Below are 20,590 nucleotides of genomic sequence, written 5' to 3'. Positions count from 1 at the left end.
AACTTTAAAATAGGGAGATTATCGTGGATCATCTGTGCAGTTTTAAATTTTGAGGTAGTCAAATGTATCAATCTTTCCCACTTTGTTTTACTCTTTTGTGTTTTACTTAAGAATACTTTGTGATCTGGTTATTTGAAAGTTCTCTAGTGACTTTAGTTTTGGGTTTTGTTTTGTTTTGTTTTTTGCTTCGATCTTTAATTGATACGGAATATATTTTTGTGTATGGTCTGAGGTTGGAACATCTAATTTTTCTGAGTAGCCAATTGTCCTAATCAGCAAGATTAACAATTGTTTTCATTGATCATACTTATTTTTAAACTATATATATTTTATAGTTTATAGAGATATTTTTTAATGTTTTTAAAAATCAGTAAATTAAACTAATACTGATGGGAGAAGTAGGAATCTGTGTGTGTTTTCCAAGGTCACTTTTTTATTGCAACCACTCTTTCAGAGGAATTGTATTTATCTTGATGTATATCAACTTTCAATTGATAGAAATTGTAGTCAGTGATAAGGTACTAAAAAAAAAAAAATCTTTCTTTGGTTTCTGAATTTGCTTTTAACTAGGAAAGTACACAGGCAGATGCTATGAAACTTCCATCTTCCCAGTCTTCCCAGCCTTCCAGACTTTTAAAGAACAAAGGCATATTATGCAAGCCCGTCACACAGACCAAGGCCACTTCTTGCAAACCACATACACAGCACAAGGAATGTCAGACAGGTATGTATCCTTGTGAATTCCCATGTACAAAGTTTGTTTTCTGGCTTGTTTTTGTTTTTTAAGAAAGAAAAAGAAGATAATTGACAAGTTCTTAAATGTGAAAAGATTCCTTTTCTTGGATCACATACTTTGAATACTTGCTTTTATAGTTTTTATTACTGATAACCAGGTGTTATAACAAGCTATTATAATTATTAACATACAGTTTTAGTTAAAAGCATTACTGATTTAACTGTTTTTTTTTTTTTTTAAACACTGCAAATTCAGTTATCAGTTGCTAACAGTACAACTAATTTATCTGAGGTGTTGGTGACCATGAAAATAGAGCTTATACTTGAAAAAAGTTGTAAAGTATTGCCCCGGTCTATGTTAACTACTTTTAATCCCACTACCCTTAGATTTTCAGTTACTTAAATAGTCTATGGTACCTAAAGCATTTTTTGATTCTTTTTTTTGAGATGGAGTTTCACTCTTGTTGCCCAGGCTGGAGTGCAATGGTATGATTTTGGCTCCCTGTAACCTCTGCCTCTAGATTCAAGCGATTTGCCTGTCTCAGCCTCCCGAACAGCTGGGATTATAGGCACCTGCCACCACACCCAACTAACTTTGGCCTTCCAAAATACTAGGATTACAGGTGTGAGCCACGGCGCTCAGCCTGATTTTTGTTTTTAATAATAATTTTATGTCATAGAGTATGCTATATTTAAAAGGTTAGTTTGTCAACAAGTAGTAAGTTTTTATGTAGGGTACTTTTCTTTTGGTAGAAATCAAGGAGAATCCCATTTTTCTTCCTCAGGAAATTTATTTTATATTCCTATTAAAACAATATATTCTTTGTACCTGAATTTACATTATATACACATTCACACATGGAGAGTACTAAAGGATCTGTGGGTGTGTGTGTGCGCTTATGTTTTGAGTTGTAGATTGAATATTGAATTGTTGGCCAGGTACGGTGGCTCACACCTGTAATCCCAGCACTTCAGGAGGCCAAGGCGGGTGGATCACCTGAGGTCAGAGGTTTGAGACCAGCCTGACTAACATGGCGAAACTCCATCTCTACTGAAAATACAAAATTAGCCAGGCATGCTGACATGCATCTTTAATCCCAGCTACTTGGGAGGCTGAGGCAAGAGAATCGCTTGAACCTGGGAGGCAGAGGTTTCGGTGAGCCAAGATTGCACCATTGCACTCCAGCCTGGGCAACAAGAGTGAAACTTTGTCTCAAAAAAATAAAAATAAAAAAAAAAAATAAATCTTGAATTGTTTTCTAACAATTGAAACTACTTTTTCATTTGATGTTGCAGTGGAAACATTATTCCACATCAATATAGATTTAAATATACATTAAGATTATTTTTTTTCCAATTTTAATTTTTTTGTGTTTATTTTATCTTATTTTATTCAGGGGGTACATCTGTAGATATGTTACCTGGGTGTGAGATTCTTAACATAGATTTCAGTGTATATAATGTAACCAGCTCCCTAAGATTGGAAATTTAGATATTTATATTATAAGTAATGTTGGGTTAAGCTGTGTTAATGGATCTTTGTCCACTTGTCTAATTATGTCCTTAGGATAAATCCTAATCAGTCGAATTACTGATTCAAAGGCTATCACTGATTCTTAAGGCTTTTGATACCTGTTGCCTAAATTGCCCTCCTGAAAAGTTACATCAATGTATGCTCCAACCAGCAGTGTTCAGGAGGATCCATTTCTCTACAACCTCACTGACACTAAGTCCCAAAATTCAGAAAGGTTGAATATACAGTACAGTCAGCACTAGTATACTCTTCATCCAGATTAATGAAATGTTAATTTTTTGCAGTATTTTCTTTCTTTTTTTTTTTTTTTTGAGACGGAGTTTTGCTCTTGTTACCCGGACCCAGGCTGGAGTGCAATGACGCGATCTCGGCTCACCACAACCTCCGCCTCCTGGGTTCAGGCAATTCTCCTGCCTCAGCCTCCTGAGTAGCTGGGATTACAGGCACGTGCCACCATGCCCAGCTAATTTTTTTGTATTTTTAGTAGAGACGGGGTTTCACCATGTTGACCAGGATGGTCTCGATCTCTCGACCTCGTGATCCACCCCCCACCTCGGCCTCCCAAAGTGCTGGGATTACAGGCTTGAGCCACCGTGCCCGGCCCCTTTCTTTTTTTTTCTGGATTGTTTGAAAGTAAAACATTAGTTTTCTTTCTCTCTTTTTTCCTTTTCTTTTCTTTTTTTTTTTTTTTTTTTTTCTTGAGACAGAGTTTCACTATTGTCTCCCAGGCCAGAGTGCAATGACATGATCTCGGCTCATTGCAACCTCTGCCTCCCAGGTTCAAGTGATTCTCCTGCTTCAGCCTCCCAAATAGCTGGGATATTACAGGCGTGTACCACCATGCGTGGCTAATTTTGTATTTTTAGTAGAGACGGGGTTCCACTATGTTGTCCAGGCTGGTCTTGAACTCCTGATCTCAGGTAATCTGCCCGCCTTGGCCTCCCATGGAGTTGGGATTACTGATATCAGCTGCTGTGCTTGGCCTCTTTTTTCATTTTCTTTAAAAAAATTTTTGGCATTAGTATCACTAACCAATAAAAATTATTTATTTATTTATTTATTTTTGAGACAGCCTCGAGTGCAGTGGTGTGATCATGGCTACCTGTGGCCTTGACCTCCTGGGCCTCAGGCAGTTCTCCTGCCTTAGCTATCCAAGTAGCTGGGACTACAGGTGTGTGCTGCTGTACCTGGCCAGTTTTTTTTTTTCTTTTGTATAGATGGAGTTTCGCCATGTTGCCCAGGCTGGTCTCTAACTCCTGGGCTCAAGTGATCCACCCACCTTGGTGTCCCAAAGTGCTGGGATTATAGGTGTGAGCCACTGTGCTCAACCAAAAGGTTTATTCTTAATTTGATGTGTACTGTGGTCTTCAGCCCTAATTTCAATAACCTATTGGGTGCTTGGGACTACTTGTACATGCACCACATCCTATAGTTTTATTACACCCAGCGATCAAGCTTTGGGCAAAGCAGAAATTCAGTTTTCAGTGGCATCATTGGAAGTATTATGGTTTGTGCTTAAACTTTTATCAATGCGTTCTTTTGATAAGTAGAAATAGTAACAAAATATGAATTTTAAATGTGTGAGGAGATAAAGAACATTGCTTATTTGTTCTTGAAAATAACAGTGATTCAAATATTTCATTCAGATTTACCTATGCCTAATGAAAAAAATGATGCAGAACTTGATTCTCCACCTTCAAAGAAAAAAAGATTAGGTTTTTTCCAGACATATGATACAGAATATTTAAAAGTCGGTTTTATTATCTGTCCTGGATCAAAAGAAAGTTCACCAAGGCCACAGTGTGTCATTTGTGGAGAGATCTTACCCAGTGAAAACATGAAGCCAGCAAATCTTTCTCATCATTTGAAGACAAAACATTCAGAATTAGAAAACAAACCAGTAGATTTTTTTGAACAAAAATCTCTAGAAATGGAATGTCAAAATAGTTCTTTAAAAAAATATTTACTAGTTGAAAAGTCACTTGTGAAAGCTTCTTATTTAATTGCTTTCCAAACTGCTGCAAGCAAGAAGCCATTCTCCATTGCTGAAGAATTAATTAAACCGTATTTAGTAGAAATGTGTTCAGAAGTTTTGGGTTCAAGTGCCGGAGACAAAATGAAAACAATTCCACTTTCTAATATTACAATTCAACACAGGATTGATGAACTATCTACAGATATTGAAGACCAGCTGATTCAGAAGGTCAGAGAGTCAAAGTGGTTTGCCCTTCAGATAGATGATTCATCAGAAATCTCAAATATCACACTTCTTTTGTGCTATATTCGTTTCATTGATTATGATTGTCATGATGTAAAAGAAGAATTATTATTTTGCATTGAAATGCCTACTCAAATAACTGGTTGTGAAATATTTGAACTAATAAATAAATATATTGTTAGTAAATCTCTGAATTGGAAACATTGTGTTGGTCTCTGCACCGATGGGGCTGCAAGCATGACTGGCAGGTATTCTGGTTTAAAAGCAAAAATTCAAGAAGTTGCTATGAATACAGCAGCATTTACACATTGTTTTATTCACCGTGAACATTTAGCCGCAGAAAAGTTGTCTCCATGTTTACATAAAATTCTTTTGCAGTCAGCACAAATTTTAAGTTTTATAAAGAGCAATGCATTGAATTCACGTATGTTAACTATTTTGTGTGAAGAGATGGGGTCTGAGCACGTGAGTTTACCGCTTCATGCTGAAGTACGCTGGATATCAAGAGGGAGAATGTTAAAAAGATTGTTTGAATTACGACATGAGATTGAAATATTCTTAAGTCAAAAGCATTCAGATTTGGCCAAGTATTTTCATGATGAGGAATGGGTTGCAAAACTGGCCTACTTATCAGATATATTTTCACTTATAAATGAATTAAATTTAAGTCTCCAAGGAACTTTGACTACTTTCTTCAATTTGTGTAATAAAATTGATGTATTTAAGAGAAAGTTAAAAATGTGGTTGAAGTGCACACAAGAGAATGATTATGACATGTTCCCTTCATTTTCTGAATTCTCAAATTCATCAGACTTAAATATGACAGAGATCACAAGGATTATTTTTGAGCACCTGGAAGGACTTTCTCAAGTGTTCAGTGACTGTTTTCCACCAGAACAAGACTTACGTTCAGGAAATTTGTGGATAATTAACCCTTTTATGAATCACCAAAATAATAATCTCACCGACTTCGAAGAAGAAAAGCTAACACAGCTATCTTCAGATTTAGGATTGCAATCAGTATTTAAATCAGTGTCTGTAACTCAGTTTTGGATAAATGCAAAGGCAAGATACCCAGAACTCCATGAAAAGGCAATGAAATTTTTATTACCCTTTTCAACTGTTTATTTATGTGATGCTGCCTTTTCAGCTTTGACTGAGTCAAAACAAAGAAATCTGTCGGTTTCTGGCCCTGCCCTAAGACTTGCAGTCACATCTTTAATTCCACGGATAGAAAAATTAGTGAAAGAGAAAGAGTAGCAACATGCACATTGCTTATCAGTGAAGTCAGTAATTTTGTGTTAAGTTTTGTATAAGTATCCTAAAAAATAATTTCCTAATGTGGATTTGTGTTTTTGGTGATTAAATGTTTTAATAATTTTTCCTTTTTTTGTTGAGGAATTTAATAATTATGATTTTATAAATATGTATAATTATAATCTAGGATAGAAAATGTGGTTATTTCATTAATAAATTTGGATTAGTGACAAAGACTGCAGGTAATGAGAGGCCCAGTTTATAATGTAACAGCACAACCTGCATGTTGGAAACAGCTTGGCCTTGAGAAGCAAGTGGAACATTTCAGTCTTTCAGCCAACCAGCAACTTACCCCAGCAAGGCTGTGAGTAGACGGAAAAGATAGATCTTTTTTTTTTTTTTTTTGAGATGGAGTTTCACTTTTGTTGCCCAGGCTGGAGTGCAATGGTGAGATCTCAGCTCACTGCAACCTCTGCCTGGTACAAGTGATATCTCTGGTTCAAGTGATTCTCTTGTCTCAGCTTCCCAGGTAACTGGGGTTACAGGGTGCACCACCACGCTCAGCTATTTTTTTTAGTAGAGACGGAGTTTCATCATGTTGGTGAGGTTGAACTCCTGATCTCAAGTGATCCACCTGCCTCGGTCTTCCAAAGTGCTGGGATTACAAGTGTGAGCCACCATGCCTGGCCAGAAAAGATAGATCTAAGGAGCTTGGGTAACAAGAAATGGAAGCAGCAGGGAGGGTTGAGACCCCTGCTTGGGGCCTCTCTGGCCCACTATACCAAGGCTTAGCAAACTTTTAAATATAAAGAGCGAGATAGTAAATATTTTCAGCTTTGCAGTCCATACTGTCACAACTACTCAATTCTGCAGATGTAGTGCAAAAGCAGCCATAGACAATATGCAGATGAGTATGGCTGTGTTTAAATAAAACTTATTTGTGCCTGGCGTGGTGGCTCAAGCCTGTAATCCCAGCACTTTGGGAGGCCGAGGCGGGTGGATCACGAGGTCAAGAGATCGAGACCATCCTGGTCAACATGGTGAAACCCCGTCTCTACTAAAAATACAGAAAATTAGCTGGGCATGGTGGCATGCCTGTAATCCCAGCTACTCAGGAGGCTGAGGCAGGAGAATTGCCTGAACCCAGGAGGCGGAGGTTGTGGTGACCCGAGATTTCGCCTATTGCACTCCAGCCTGGGTAACAAGAGCGAAACTCCACCTCAAAAAAACAAAAAACAAAAACAAAAACCACACTTATTTGTGAACACTGAAATATGAATTTCATATAATTTTGATGTCACACAAGCTTCTTTAAAAAATGTTTTTATCATAAATAGTGTAAACAAACCTTATTAGCTTGGGGGAAGGGGAGACGCGTTCGAAAAAATCAGAAACCTGGCCAGATTTGGCCCATGGTTTGCCCATCCCAGCTCTATAGAGATTTCCAGGTAAGAGCAGATGGACCAGGAGTGGCTTTGTAGGGTTTTGTTCAATGAAAGCCTCTCTATCCGTGGCTGCAAGTATCTGAATTTTCAAACATCTTTCACATTTCAATCTCAGCTGAGAGAAATTAGAAGGAAAAGATATTTCAGGCAAAGACAGAAAAGAAACTTATTTAACTACTTAAATATTTTGATATTGATTTATTGCTTGTAACTTTATAAATTGATTTATAAGTTATTGATTTATTGCTTATAACTTTATAAATTAATTTACAAATAACTTTCTTAATGTGTGTAGGCATTGTCCTAGGCCTGTTATACAAACTCTGGAGAACTGAGTTATTCCCATATACAGAGGCAGATACTGAGGACAGTTGAGGTTGGGTGACAGCTCAGATCCCACAGCTAGCGTGGCACAGGCAGGTACGAAGCCCGGGAGTCTTTTGAGCATAGCTGAGCCGCAGCCACCCACCCGTGTCTGCCCGCACTCGGTAATGGCTGAGAAACTCCTGAATCCAAAGGCGCCGGTTTAGTCAGTTACGAGCCAGTGGTCCTCGAGTATCCCCACCTGTGAGATGGGGGCGCCCTGCCCTGGTGCCGGAGACTCGCGACCCCCTGGAGGGCGGGGTACAGGAGCGCTGGCGCGAGTCTTCCGGCTGCCCCTGGGAGGGAGGAAATGAGCCGGCGGCAGGGGCGGGTTTTCGGCGGGGCCAACCCTCGGACGGGCGAGCTCGGTGTCCCGCGGGGCGAGCGCGGCCATGGCGCTCCTGCTCTTGGTGCTGCGCGTGCTGCTGGGAGGCTTCTTCGCGCTCGTGGGGGCGGCCAAGCTCTCGGAGCAGATCTCGGCTCCAGTTTCGGAGCGGATGGTGAGCGGCGCGGGCGGGCGGCCGGGGATCGGGCCCGCGGCGGCGTGTGCTCTGCCCCGCCGCTCCCTGCCCCCGGCCCGGCGGGCCGTCTTCGGGCTTCCGAGGCTCAGCTGGAGCAGCTGGGGGAAAGCGCCTGGCTTTCGACTGAGGCGCGGGTCCTGCCTGGGGAGTTCCTCGAGTTCTCTGGACCTTCCCTAGACGGAAGAGGACAGAACCTCCCCTTCCTGCTGAGCACTGATGGCCCCAGGAGAGAGTCGAGCCTTAGGAGGTTCCCCGGGACCCTGGGGGAGGAAGTTGTAGCGGAAAAACGACTGAGCTCCCTCCCTGCTCTCTTCCCCCTTTTCACCGTTTGCCTCCGTTCTTAGGAAGTCCTTATGGCTGGGGTGTAGTAATCCTGGTTTTGCAGGGAAGGAAGCCCGCCCTGAAGGGCAAGTATATCTGCCAAAGGTTGTACATCTAGTCCGGAAGCGGGACGCAAACTAGGCACTCCTAACTCGGAAGCCAAGAGTCGTTCGTTTTCATGAAGACTGAGAGGGAAGCCCCAAGGTCGTCTGTAACCTTCTGTCTAGTTCCAGATTCATGGGAAAGCTTTCATGTCCTGCTCACCAATCTCCCCAGTCCCTCAAAAGAGCCAGACTTGGAGACCCCTGCTGACCTCCCTCTCCAAGGCCTGGATACATCCTCAGAGACAGACGGCTTGGAGCTGCTTCTCTGCAGAGCTGAGGAAGGGAGGTAGAATTGAGGAGTGGGAACAGAAAAAAGTAACTCCGAAAGTCAGGATTAAGTTGTCATTTGGCTCAGGGGAGGACTTGCCTTAACAAGAAGAGTCACTTTGAGCCCACCTAACCCTGCCCTTGTGTCTGCCTCGGTGGGATCCAGGACCCAGCAAAGGAGATTCAAGGTGGAATCTGTTTAATGAGCCCTTCCACCTCTGCCCCACCTCCAAATATTCCCTGCACATCAACCTTAAGAGAAACCAGGCCAGGCACAAAGGAAAACAAGCCAAGCCCAGCTCTCTCCTCCTGGGATTTGGGGCTGGGTTGTAACCTCTTGATAGGTCTAGTGAGAAAATCAGTCTCTGTACCACTTAGAGCAAGGAGCCTGTTTCTTGATTCCAAAGCTCAGCGCTACAGGGCGGCCCTCTCCTCTCTAGGCTGACCTAGAGTAGTAGTAGTTCTTTTGTCAGGGGAGTTAAGGGCACAGGCAGAGATATGCCGTGGAGCATCCGGGCAGCACATCCCTGATAAGCATGGCTGACAGGCCTTCCTTGCGACCCCTAGAAAGCCCTGTTCGTGCAGTTTGCTGAGGTGTTCCCGCTGAAGGTGTTTGGCTACCAACCAGATCCCCTGAGCTACCAAACAGCTGTGGGCTTCCTGGAACTGCTGGCTGGGTTGCTGCTGGTCACAGGTCCACCGATGCTGCAAGAGATCAGTAACTTGTTCTTGATTCTGCTCATGATGGGTAAGGGGGCCAACTGGCCTGAGAAAATGGGGTCTTCTGGGGGAGGAAGATGGAAAGACGTGGCTGTTCCCCCTTACTGTTGTCACCCTTTTTTCCTCTGGAATCAAGAGCACTTCTGCTCTAACACAGTTTCCATGGTCTTCAAACTAGCACAGGTACTTTTTAAACTTAATGTGCTAAAACGCCATCACATGTTAAGTGTACCTTCTACCTCCTCAATTCTAATGGTTGCATAGTATTCCCTTGCGAAGATGTATTGCAAGCTCAGCACCTCTGCCCCTTCCTCCACATGCCCACGCCTGGGATGAGGGGATGGGGCAGCAGCTGCCATTTGATGTATGTGTCTGGCAGATTGGTGTAGAGAGCAGGGAAGCTGGGAAACCTTGAACAGGAAGGCAGAGAATTTCCCTAGAGAGTCCCCCCCTCCTAGCAGCTCTGCCCACAGGAACTGCTGATGTACAAAGACAGCTGCTGCTTCAAAGGTCAGATATCTTCAGGCTCTTCTGTATGTCCCGGCATCTGTTACCATTGCTGCCACCGCTATCAGGCTTGCTTCCATCTCTGCAGCTTCTCTCATTTTCAGACCTTTCCCATACCTCCAACCAACAGCCCCTGGGCTAATCCTTCCCTCCATCTTAATCCTGGTAGATGTAGGATTTAGAAAGGAGAAGGGCTGGGCTCAGTGGCTCATGCCAGTAATCCCAGCACTTTGGGAGGCCAAGGTGGGTGGATCCCCTGAGATCAGGAGTTCGAGACCAGCCTGACCAACATGATGAAACGTTGTCTCTACTAAAAATACAAAAATTAGCCAGATGTGGTGGTGTGTGCCTGTAATTCCAGCTACTCAGGAGGCTGAGCTAGGAGAATTGCTTGAACTCAGGAGGCGGAGGTTTCAGTGAGTCGAGATAGCACCATTGCCCTCCAGCCTGGGCAACAGAGCAAGACTCCATCTCAAAAAAAAAAAAAAAAAAAAAAAAAAAACAGGGAGAATTTGGCTGGGTCATTTCTGTTTCTTTCTTGTCCTCTGAGAGGGGCAACTGTTGACACTGCTACTGTTGTTCAAGAGGCTTAAATTTCCTGGTCCTGCGTTCTCCAGGAGGCCAGAGATGAGTGCAGCTAGTTTTGGGAATATGCGTTGGGAGTGGTAGGGGTGTTTAATAGGACGGCTTGGGCTAAAGTGGGTCAACCTAAACTGGAGAGCCCTGAGCTCCTGGATCTCCTGGGTTCTTCCAGGAAGCCTCAGGGACCTCGCTTTCCATTCCAGGGGCCATCTTCACCTTGGCAGCTCTAAAAGAGTCACTAAGCACCTGCATCCCAGCCATCGTCTGCCTGGTGTTCCTGCTGCTGCTGGATGTCGGCCAGCTCTTAGCCCAAACTAAGAAGGTGGTCAGACCCACTAGGAAGAAGACTCTAAGTACATTCAAGGAATCCTGGAAGTAGAGCATCTCTGCCTCTTTATGCCATGCAGCTGTCACAGCAGGAACATGGTAGAACACAGAGTCTATCATCTTGTTACCAGTATAATATCCAGGGTCAGCCAGTATTGAAAGAGACATCTTGTCTACATGGCCCTGCTTTCTCTTTTTAGCTTTACCACTCTTTTGTGAGGAGTACATGGTATACGAACATTCCTCATGTCATATGAAAATACAAAATAAGCAAAAAAGAAAATTTAAATCAACCAAAATTCTGATGCCCCAAATAACCACTTTTAATGCCTTGGTGTAACTATACCTCTGAACTTTTTTCTGTGCCTTTAAACAGATATATATATATATATATATATATATATATATATTTTTTTTTTTTAAATGAAAATGAAACCATATATCCTACTTTATTCCCTCCTTTTAAAACCTAATATACTATAAGACCATTTCATGTCTCTTTTGCCTCATTGTTAATGGCTGCATAGTACTCCATTGTAGGGATGTACTACACCGTATTTACTCAACCCCCCGCCATGAGGAACATTTGGGTTATTCTCAATTTTTTGCTATAGTAAGCCTCACAGTAAATCGCCTTTGCATACTCATTTTCTTCCCCTAGAAGTGAAGGTGCTGGTTTAAAAAATAGGTTTTTTGGACTGACTTGCATATTTTTAAGGGTTTTAATACATATTTAAGATGTACAAGTTCTGTATGGCAGAGCATAAGTCCTTGCTTCTGCCTGTGCCCTGTGAGCCACATTAGAGATTCCCTCCCACTCCTTTTTTTCTCTGACACGTTAGATTTGCAGAACCAACAGGCAGGCATTGAGTCATTTTACAGGACCTGAAATCAAGCTCTAGTGGTGACCTGTGGCACCCAGTCCAGTGCTCCTGGACACCTACGTGGAAGTTGGGGACAGCCAACTCCATGAAATGCGAATGGTACAGCAGGGCCCAAAGCCTGGGAGGAATCCCAGAGGTCCTTGGGGGTAGGAAGGGTGCATATGTGTGACAGTTCTTGGGGAAAAAGTGGACAGTATGTTAGGGCACCTGTCATTATGCCACCGTCATTGTCTTAGCTTGGCAGGGCTGTGGGCTTTTGGGAAGTGATGTACCTCCCATAAGGGAACATAGTGAGAAATAGCTCAAGTTATTTATGCAAATATTCTAGCTATCAGCCTACAAATTGCTTTGAGGGTGTGAACAATGGCTTTTGGGAGGCCACAGGAGTGAAAGAGGTCTCTGTTACTCCATTTCATGTTCACTACAAAATGCTAATTCCCATTCTGACTAGTGTGAACCTCAGGCAAGGTGACACTTGCAGTTGGATTTTTTTTCTTGTGTCTGAAAGCACAGTGGTGCAGTCTGCCTATAGTAAGGATAGATTACACAAAAATAAATGGTAGTGTCAAGGCAATAAGGAAAACTTTTCTCTCATGTAAGAGATCCAGAGATACCCGCTTCAGTTTCAGTGTTCTTTAATTTGACTGCCTAATGATGGCATCAAGAATCAACATTATTTAAACTTTCTGCTCCGCTGCTTTCAGTGTATTAGCTGTTGCCCACAGAGTTGTGAAATAGCTGCAGCAGCTCCAGACAGCATTCGCTATAATACTGAAAGGTGAAAAGAGAGGAAGGGTGCCTTAGAAGACCCTAGATTTTCCCACAGATCTCACTGGCCAGAATTATGTCCCATTTCCATTCCTAGGCTAATCACTGGCAGGAGAATGGAATTCCCATGATGGACTTAGGCTAAGATTTATCAGTCAGGCACGGTGGCTCACACCTGTAATCCCAGCACTTTGGTAGGCCGAGGTGGACGGATCACCTGAGGTCAAGAGACCAGCCTGACCAACATGGAGAAACCCATCTCTACTAAAAATACAAAATTAGCTGGGTGTGTTGGCACATGCCTGTAATTCCAGCTACTTGGGAGGCTGAGGCAGGAGAATCACTTGAACCCGGGAGGTGGAGGTTGTGGTGAGACGAGATCGTGCCATTACACACCAGCCTGAGCAACAAAAGGAAAATTACATCTCAAAAAAAAAAAAAAAAAAATTTACCCACACTGGTCAGCAAGGAAGAAGAGGGCATAGACAATGGTTTCTGTCACATAATAGCTTATTTGCAATATTGCTTATTGATATTATTAAACATCGATTTGTTTTAGAGGTGAGAAAATGGATTTGGAAAGCTTAGGTGCCTGTATATCAGACCTGGAACTAGACCTAAGGCCTAATTGATTGCAGAACCCAAACTTTTCACTGCACCAGCTGCCACAGCTGAAAATGGACGGGAATGACACCCCTGTTCTGTTCAACTGGAGGGCGGAGGGGATGACCTGTCTGGTGTGATGAAATCTGCCCTGCTTTTCAGCATTTTCCGTCTGCTTGGAATTTTTTTTTTTTTAGAGATGGGGTTTTGCCATGTTGGCCAGGCTGGTCTCGAATTCCTGAGCTCAGGTGATCCCCCTGCATCTACCTCCCAAAGTGCTGGGATTACAGGCATTAGCCACCGTGCCTGGTCTTGCCTGGAAATTTTGAAGCCCCTAGGATCCTGGCCTTATACTTTCTCCACTCTTCCAGGATGCCACCACCAGCCTGTCTCCTGCCAGGATGGACTTTGAGTAAAACATCTTGCAGCTAGCATTAGATTGAGGGTGCCTGTTTACCAAGTCTGAGCCTGTAGGCTAATAAGCAGCTATGGGGCCCCCCAAGCTTGGCTGTAGGACCGCCCAGCAGCTGCAGGAAAGTCAGGGTTCTAGAAGAGTAGGCTGGCCAGCTGGTGTGTACAAGCAGTTGGGATTGACAGCAGCAGGATGATCTTGAGCTCAAGCAGTGCCTTCTTAGTAGCCCAAGGAGAAGCCAGACCTCAGGAAATGTGCACCCCTAAACTACAGCCTAAATCTAGGTCAGCTCAGCACGATGATGTTCAGCTTCCTGCCCTTCCTAATACGTTTTTATCTCCTTCTCTGTGCTGAAGGCTCTCCTGTCCTCCGATGACACTTCCTTCCCTTGGGGCCCTGGCTGCATCCCCACAAACCTAGCTCATCGCTGCCACAGGTGGGCTCCAGCCCTTCCAGCTGTTGGGCCCATTCTTCATGTCGTTTTTTGGGATTAGCTAGCTGATGAGAGGGTCTGAGATGTGTGGGTGGGAGGGAATTCTGCCCTGTCTCAGACCCTTAAAGTCAGGACCCCAGAGAGAGCTCCAGCAGCCATTATAGCAAGAGGTAAGAAAGGAACAATCTGGGCCAGGCACATTGGCTCTGTAATCCTATAATCATGGCACATCGGGAGGCCGAGGCAGGTGGATCACGAGGTCAGGAGTTCCAGACAAGCCTGGCCAACATAGTGAAATCCGGTTTCCATTAAAAATAAAAAAATTAGCCAGTCATGGTGGCGCACGCCTGTAGTCCCAGCTACTCGGGAGGCTGAGGCAGAATTGCTTGAACCCTGGAGGCGGAGGTGAGCTGAGATCGTGCCACTGCAAGCCTAGGCAACAGACTGCCTTAAAAAAAAAAAAAAAAAAAAAAAGGAACAATCTGGTAGGATGGCCGGGGATGGGTCAGAGTGGGGCTACAGCCATGAAGAACAGAACAGAGGAAATGGGGAAAGGAAATACAGTTACCCAGGGTCTCAGAAAGGAATGGAGCCTGAGATGCTCAAAGGCAAAAATCCAAATTTTGGAAGAACTGAGTTTTAGGACCTCCTAAGGGTGTGTAAGTGTGTCACAAATAGTATCAGGACATTGATTTGTGCACTTACCTCCCTTGGGGAGAGGATAGGAATATGCCCAGATGTTTCTGTGCTGTTTTGTGTGCCTGGGGTGTTTGTGTCTCTGACACTGTGTGTGCCTGTGTGAGTGTACACATTTATCTGTGTGCTGCCTAGAAGGGAAGGGAGCTAACAGTAATGAAGTATCTCCCCAGTGACAGCCACAGGGCTCAGTTTTACTTATGTTTTCTCATAATCCTCCCAACAATCCTGTGAGGTAGGTATTTTAATCTCCATTTTACTGCAGCAAAGACAGGCTCAGTGAAGCTGAGTAATTTGCCCAAGGTCACATGGCAAATAGATGTGTGTATCTAGAATCTGCTTGATTGCTGGGCCTGTGCAGTTTTTGCTTTTCTGTCCAAAGTTTTGAGTCTGACCCAGGACTTCTTTGTGGTCAAAAAGTGACAGGGAGGAAACAGGCTGGGAAGGCTTGAGAGTGGCAGAACCTTTTCAGCCCACCCAAGGGTGCTGCAGGCAGGCGCTGGCGCAGCTCTCTAGGAGAGGACCAAAGTGAGTCCGAGGTCACTGTGCACAGGCCTGTCCTGTGGGTCACTGCAGCACAAGCCTATTCCTCCATCCATGCTTCTCATCTGGGTGGCACAGGGACGGGGGGTTGGGGCTTTTTCTGGAAAGGACGGTCTTTTATATTCCAGCCTGTTTCTCCAGAACTCCCTGTAGGCTCAGCCCTATGTGGGCTTACTGCACAGGGCTGTGCCCCAACGTGTACAAACCATACTCCATCTGTGAGGGGCACCTGTACCCTCTCAGTCACCAAGGCTGGAAATTTCCAAGCTAGGACTCCTGCCTCTTTCTCACTTCCCACAGCTTGTCACCAAAAACTCTGGAGTCCATCCCCTCCTCTCAGCAGCTAGCTGCTGGCCAGGTTCGGTCCTCATTCCCTCTCACATGGACTCTGCCTCTAGTGTCCCCTCCCAGCAAGTGATGAAGAAGCGGGGACTGGGGTGGGAGAAGACAGGATGGGGGCCGCCCTTGTGGCTAGCCTCCGTAGTAGTCTTCTGCTATTTCAAGGTCAGAGATGAACAGCAGTGCCGGGGACCTGGGTGTTGGCGACGGCAGCTCCTGGGATGATCCTGCTTGCTTCTTCATGGTGCTGGGGGCCTATGCCTTGGCGCCAGGTTTGGGGCTGCAACCCAAGTGGCTGCCCCAGCAGTGTTTATCTGCAGCGGCGGGCGCCTGGGCCAGGCCCTGCGTCTCTACCTGCTCAGCCTGGCCCTGGCCAACGTGCTCCTCACGCTCACGCTGCTGCCGTGGCTCACCTACTACCTGGGCCTGGCCCACTGGCACTTCCCAGAGGCTGCCTGCTGCGTGGCCGGGACGGCCCACTACGTGTCCACCCACCTGGTGGTGGCCGCCTTTGCAGCCGCCCTCTTGCTGGTGCTCGCGGCCTACGTGAGCCTGGTGCCAACGCTCTAGGCGCCCTCGGGCCTGGGCCCTGCTCCTGCCGGTCTGCGCTGGAGCGCGGCCAAGACCATGGTCCTGGGGCTCCCGCTGGTCTTCACCCTCTGTCTGGCGCCCTACCACCTGCTGCTGGCGCCCTGGGTGGCCGGGCAGAGCAGTGGCGGAGACCGGTGTCGCCGCCTGCACCCTCAACATCCTGCACGCCCTCAGCCTGGCGCTGCTGAGCCTCAAGAGCTGCCTGGACCCGTTCATCTGCTGTTTTTTGTGCGCGGCTTCCACCAGGACTGCTGGGCACTAAGCTGCTGCCCTGGGAGGGGGGTGCCCAGGGTGCATGGGGCCTCCTTGGCCTCCTCCTAGAGACTCTTCTTCAGCCTCCCTGCCTGTTTCATCACCCTGCCACCCTTCCAGTGGCATCCAGGGTGGAGAAAGCTCTTTGGAAAGACCTAGATTCTGATGCTAACGCATACTACCACATACTACCACTGTAGCTGTGAACCTCCAGGCTCATCTGGAGGGCACAGAACATTCTCTGTAACCCGAATGTTCCCTGGAAGTTGCCAGCTTTTGGATACAAATAATATACTATTGTGTTTTTTTAAACCTCTTGGGATAAAACCCAAAGTCCTTGTCATGGTCTACAAGGCCCTGTCTGATTTGGCTCCCCCTTCTCTCTAGACCTTATCCCACCACCCCTCCTTCCCTGCAGGCAGTCACCTTCTTCTCAGGCCCAGGAACATGCCAATCTCCTACCCTTCACGGCCTTTGCACCAGACTTGGCCAGGAATGATCTCTGTTCCTCTCTTTCACTAGGTTAGTTAGTTCTTCTTCACCCTCACTTCCTCTAAAATAACTCCTTACAGGGAAGCCTTTCTTGGCTGGCACACACACACACACACACACACACACACACACACACACACACACCAGCACGCATAGGGCTGAATCAGATCGGATTGCTCTTTTGTAGCTCTTTTCATAATTGTAATCAAGCAATTAATTGGGTTATGTGTTGTTGTTTTCTTTCTCTCTTGCCAGAATGTATTCATGTTGATTCATAAGAAATTATCATTTTTATAAGTCCCCAAAAGTTGAATATTGGCAATTTTATTTCCATCCAATTCCACTTAATAAATTCTGTGTTTACCTTGCTCACTGCTGTATCTCCTGTGGTTGGTACTGTGCCTTGCATATAATAAGAGCTCAGTGTATCAGATGAGTGAGTGAAACCTGAATATCATTAATTTAAATTGCTTAAGTACTCACTCAGACATTCCAGTCTCTGATAGCTTTTCCTCAAGTGTTTCTGAGATTCTCCAAGCTTGTCTTACCCGCCCCCTATTATACATTCCTAGCCCAGTCCTGATGACTGCCTCCTTCTGCTGTTGCTGGATGCCTGCACTTATGCCGTCACCTCCACTGTACCAAGACTTGGTGGTAACTAAGCTGGAGATCCAGCCTAATGGAGCTCCAATCCCTGCTGCCTCCAGACTCTTTCACGAGTGCCAGTCAGCCAGGAGCTCCAGCTACCAGTGCTTCCCCTTCTGTGCTTTGACAACTCCACAGTCTGCTTCAAATGGGAAGGGGGACCACTCTCCTCATCCATATTATTGGGCCCCACAGCAAGACTGCCTGGGTCTCAAGGAAATCAAGCTTAATGAGTGAGAGCAAACACTCAGTTCATTTGGCCATGTCAGCTGGCCAGGAAGGGTCCATCAGTCAGCCACCATGTCTTACCTGCCTTTAGGTCCTATGGCTGAGTTTGGCTTCTAAGGATGCATTTGGTAAATTCCTTTTTCTCTTGATGAATTACCTCTTACTGGTCCCTTATTTTTTCTTTAACTTTTTTCTTTTCCATTTATAAAGTAGTATAGTTCATAAAAGTAAATTCAAAGCAGTAGAGAAAAATGTAAGATAGGAAGTACTAGCCTGGGCAACATGGCAAAACCATGTCTCTACAAAAAATACAAAAATTAGCGGGGGCATGGTCCTAGCTACTCGGGAGACTGAAGTGGAAGGCTTGCTTGAGCCTAGGAAGTCGAAGCTGCAGTGAGCCATGATGGTGCCACTGCACTCCAGCCTTAGAGACGGAGAAGACCCTGTCTCAAAAAACAAAAGAAAGTAAAAGTCCCCTAGTGATAGCCGCTATTCACAGCTTCTCATGTGTGTTCTTTCCAGATGTTTTCTATTCCACTGCAAGTCCATACGTCATCAGTTTTCTTGGAAAACCTACAAATGGGGAAGTATTGCAAGGTTCTTCTGCAATTTACTTTTCTCATTTTATCTTATACATTGTTCCATATTGGCACATAGAGATCAATCTCATTTTTTCTTTTTCTTTTTCTTTCTTTTTTTTTTTTTTTTTTTTTTTTTTTGAGACAGAGTTTCGCTCTTGTTGCCCAGGCTGGAGTGCAATGGCGTGATCTTGGCTCACTGTAACCTCTGCCTCCCAGGTTCAAGCAATTCTCCTGCCTCAGCCTCCCGAGTAGCTGGGATTACAAGCATGCACCACCACACCCGGCTAATTTTGTATTTTTAGTAGAGACGGGGTTTCTCCATGTTTGTCAAGCTGGTCTCGAACTCCCGACCTCAGGTGATCCGCCTGCCTCTGCCTCCCAAAGTGCTGGGATTATAGGCATGAGCCACCACGCCCGGCCCTATCTCATTTTTTCAGTTAGATACAGAATATTTATTTTACTCAATTGGTCGCCTACCAATGAGCATTTGTTTCCATTATTTTACATTATAAACAATGCTTCAATGAATGTTCTTGTTCACAAACGTTTGCATACTTGTAAATCTGTAGAATAAATTCCTGGCAATGAAACTGCTGTCATAGAGTATGTGTGTGCAAATGTTTAATGACAGCAAATTGCCTTCAAGAATGCTGTACCAGACTGGGCACAGTGGCTCACACCTGTAATGCCAGCACTTTGGGAGGCTGAGGCGGGTGGATCATGAGGTCAGGAGTTCAAGACCAGCCTGGCCAAGATGGTAAAATCCTGTCTCTACTAAAAATACAAAAAATTAGCCAGGCAGAGTGGCAGGCACCGTAATCCCAGCTACTCAAGAGGCTAGGGTAGCTTGAACCTGTGGAGCCGAGGTTGCAGTGAGCCAAGATTGCACCACTGTTCTCTAGACTGGCTGACAGAGCAAGAGGCCATCTCAAAAAAAACAAAAACAAAAAATGCTACACCAATTATACACTGATCAAAAGCATGTCATGGGCTGGGCACAGTGGCTCATGCCTGAATTCCCAGCACTTTGGGAGGATGAGGCAGATGGATCACGAGGTCAGGAGATCAAGACCATCCTGGCCAACATGGTGAAACCCCATCTCTACTAAAAAAAAAAATGGTGCCTCACCAGCACTGCACATTATCACCTGCTCCTTCTTGGGTCTGGACTTTTTTTTTTTTTTTTTTTTGAGACGGAGTTTCGCTGTTGTCACCCAGGCTAGAGTGCAATGGCGTGATCTCAGCTCACCGCAACCTCCACCTCCTGGGTTCAGGCAATTCTCCTGCCTCAGCCTCCTGAGTAGCTGGGACTACAGGCACGTACCACCATGCCCAGCTAATTTTTTGTATTTTTAGTAGAGACAGGGTTTCACCACGTTGACCAGGATGGTCTCGATCTGTTGACCTTGTGATCCACCCGCCTTGGCCTCCCAAAGTGCTGGGATTACAGGCGTGAGCCACCGCGCCCGGCGGGTCTGGACTTCTATTGGTGCCCTAGTTCCTCTAGATGTATCTGAATATATCAGCATTCTAACTGTGAACATAGTTAATTTGTTTCTTTTTCTTAAAAGACTTCTCAGTCTCCTCCATAGCTATTTGAAACCTGACTGGGTCAAACTAAGATCTCATACTAGCCAAATCTTCGCTGTCTTGCTTGTTGATGGGATTAAATGAAAACCCAAATGCAAACTGGTAGGTCCTTAATAATTAATTCCCTCTCCTTCCTTGGGAATTGGGCTGTCTCATGCCATGCAGCGCTGACCAGCATCTCAGCCCAAGGCTAGGAGGCAGCCTGGCCCCACATCATGAATTCATTTGCTGTGGTGGAATGAGTCGCTCAGCCCCAGGGGCCATGTGAGGTTGGGTCTTTGAGAAATAACCTGGCATCCATCCACACTAGAGCCAGCTGAATCTCCTGAGGCATAATTTGATTCTGCCTAAATAAAAAATAATTCCCTTTGGCCACATCCATCCCTGCAGTCTTGTACTATCATGCTTTTGATGTGACTTTTCCCCTAGTAAAGTAGTCAGTTTCCTTTGGGAAATGTCTAACTTAGTCTTTTGTGTCTGACCCGGGGAAAAGAGCCTGATTACTTCTGGGAGGTCAGAGAAGATGGAAAGAAGCCTCTGTCTAGAGTGACAGTGTGTGGGATCCCCGCCTCCGTCTGCATTGACTCAGGGAAGGAGAAACGGGGGGTGAGGACCCAAAGGTGAAGAGCCTA

At 45.1% G+C, this 20,590-nt stretch overlaps 2 protein-coding genes across 5 annotated transcripts in view; both read left to right on the top strand.

The window, feature by feature from the left end:
* The window catches only part of ZMYM6 (zinc finger MYM-type containing 6), a 46,613-nt gene extending 38,821 nt beyond the window's left edge, over nucleotides 1–7,792 (top strand). For all 4 annotated transcript variants that reach the window (XM_074380487.1, XM_039474317.2, XM_074380486.1 and 1 more), the window contains 2 exons: nucleotides 571–724; nucleotides 3,916–7,792. In XM_074380487.1, the coding sequence (XP_074236588.1) occupies nucleotides 571–724; nucleotides 3,916–5,747 (1,986 nt within the window). In that variant the 3' untranslated portion in view covers nucleotides 5,748–7,792. The remainder of the gene's footprint in view (nucleotides 1–570; nucleotides 725–3,915) is intronic.
* An 84-nt stretch (nucleotides 7,793–7,876) lies between these two features.
* TMEM35B (transmembrane protein 35B) lies at nucleotides 7,877–11,391 on the top strand. The gene is made up of 3 exons (XM_039474319.2): nucleotides 7,877–8,052; nucleotides 9,333–9,513; nucleotides 10,778–11,391. Exons 1-3 carry the CDS (start codon nucleotides 7,945–7,947, stop codon nucleotides 10,951–10,953), a joined length of 465 nt encoding a protein of 154 aa, XP_039330253.2. The 5' UTR covers nucleotides 7,877–7,944; the 3' UTR covers nucleotides 10,954–11,391.
* The last annotated feature ends 9,199 nt before the right edge of the window (nucleotides 11,392–20,590 follow it).

The sequence above is a fragment of the Saimiri boliviensis genome, chromosome 11 (assembly GCF_048565385.1).
Source record: "Saimiri boliviensis isolate mSaiBol1 chromosome 11, mSaiBol1.pri, whole genome shotgun sequence".
Classification (NCBI taxonomy): Eukaryota; Metazoa; Chordata; class Mammalia; order Primates; family Cebidae; genus Saimiri; species Saimiri boliviensis.
The sequence above is the reverse complement of the archived record's forward strand: the minus strand, read 5'-3'. Positions and strand labels throughout refer to the sequence as shown.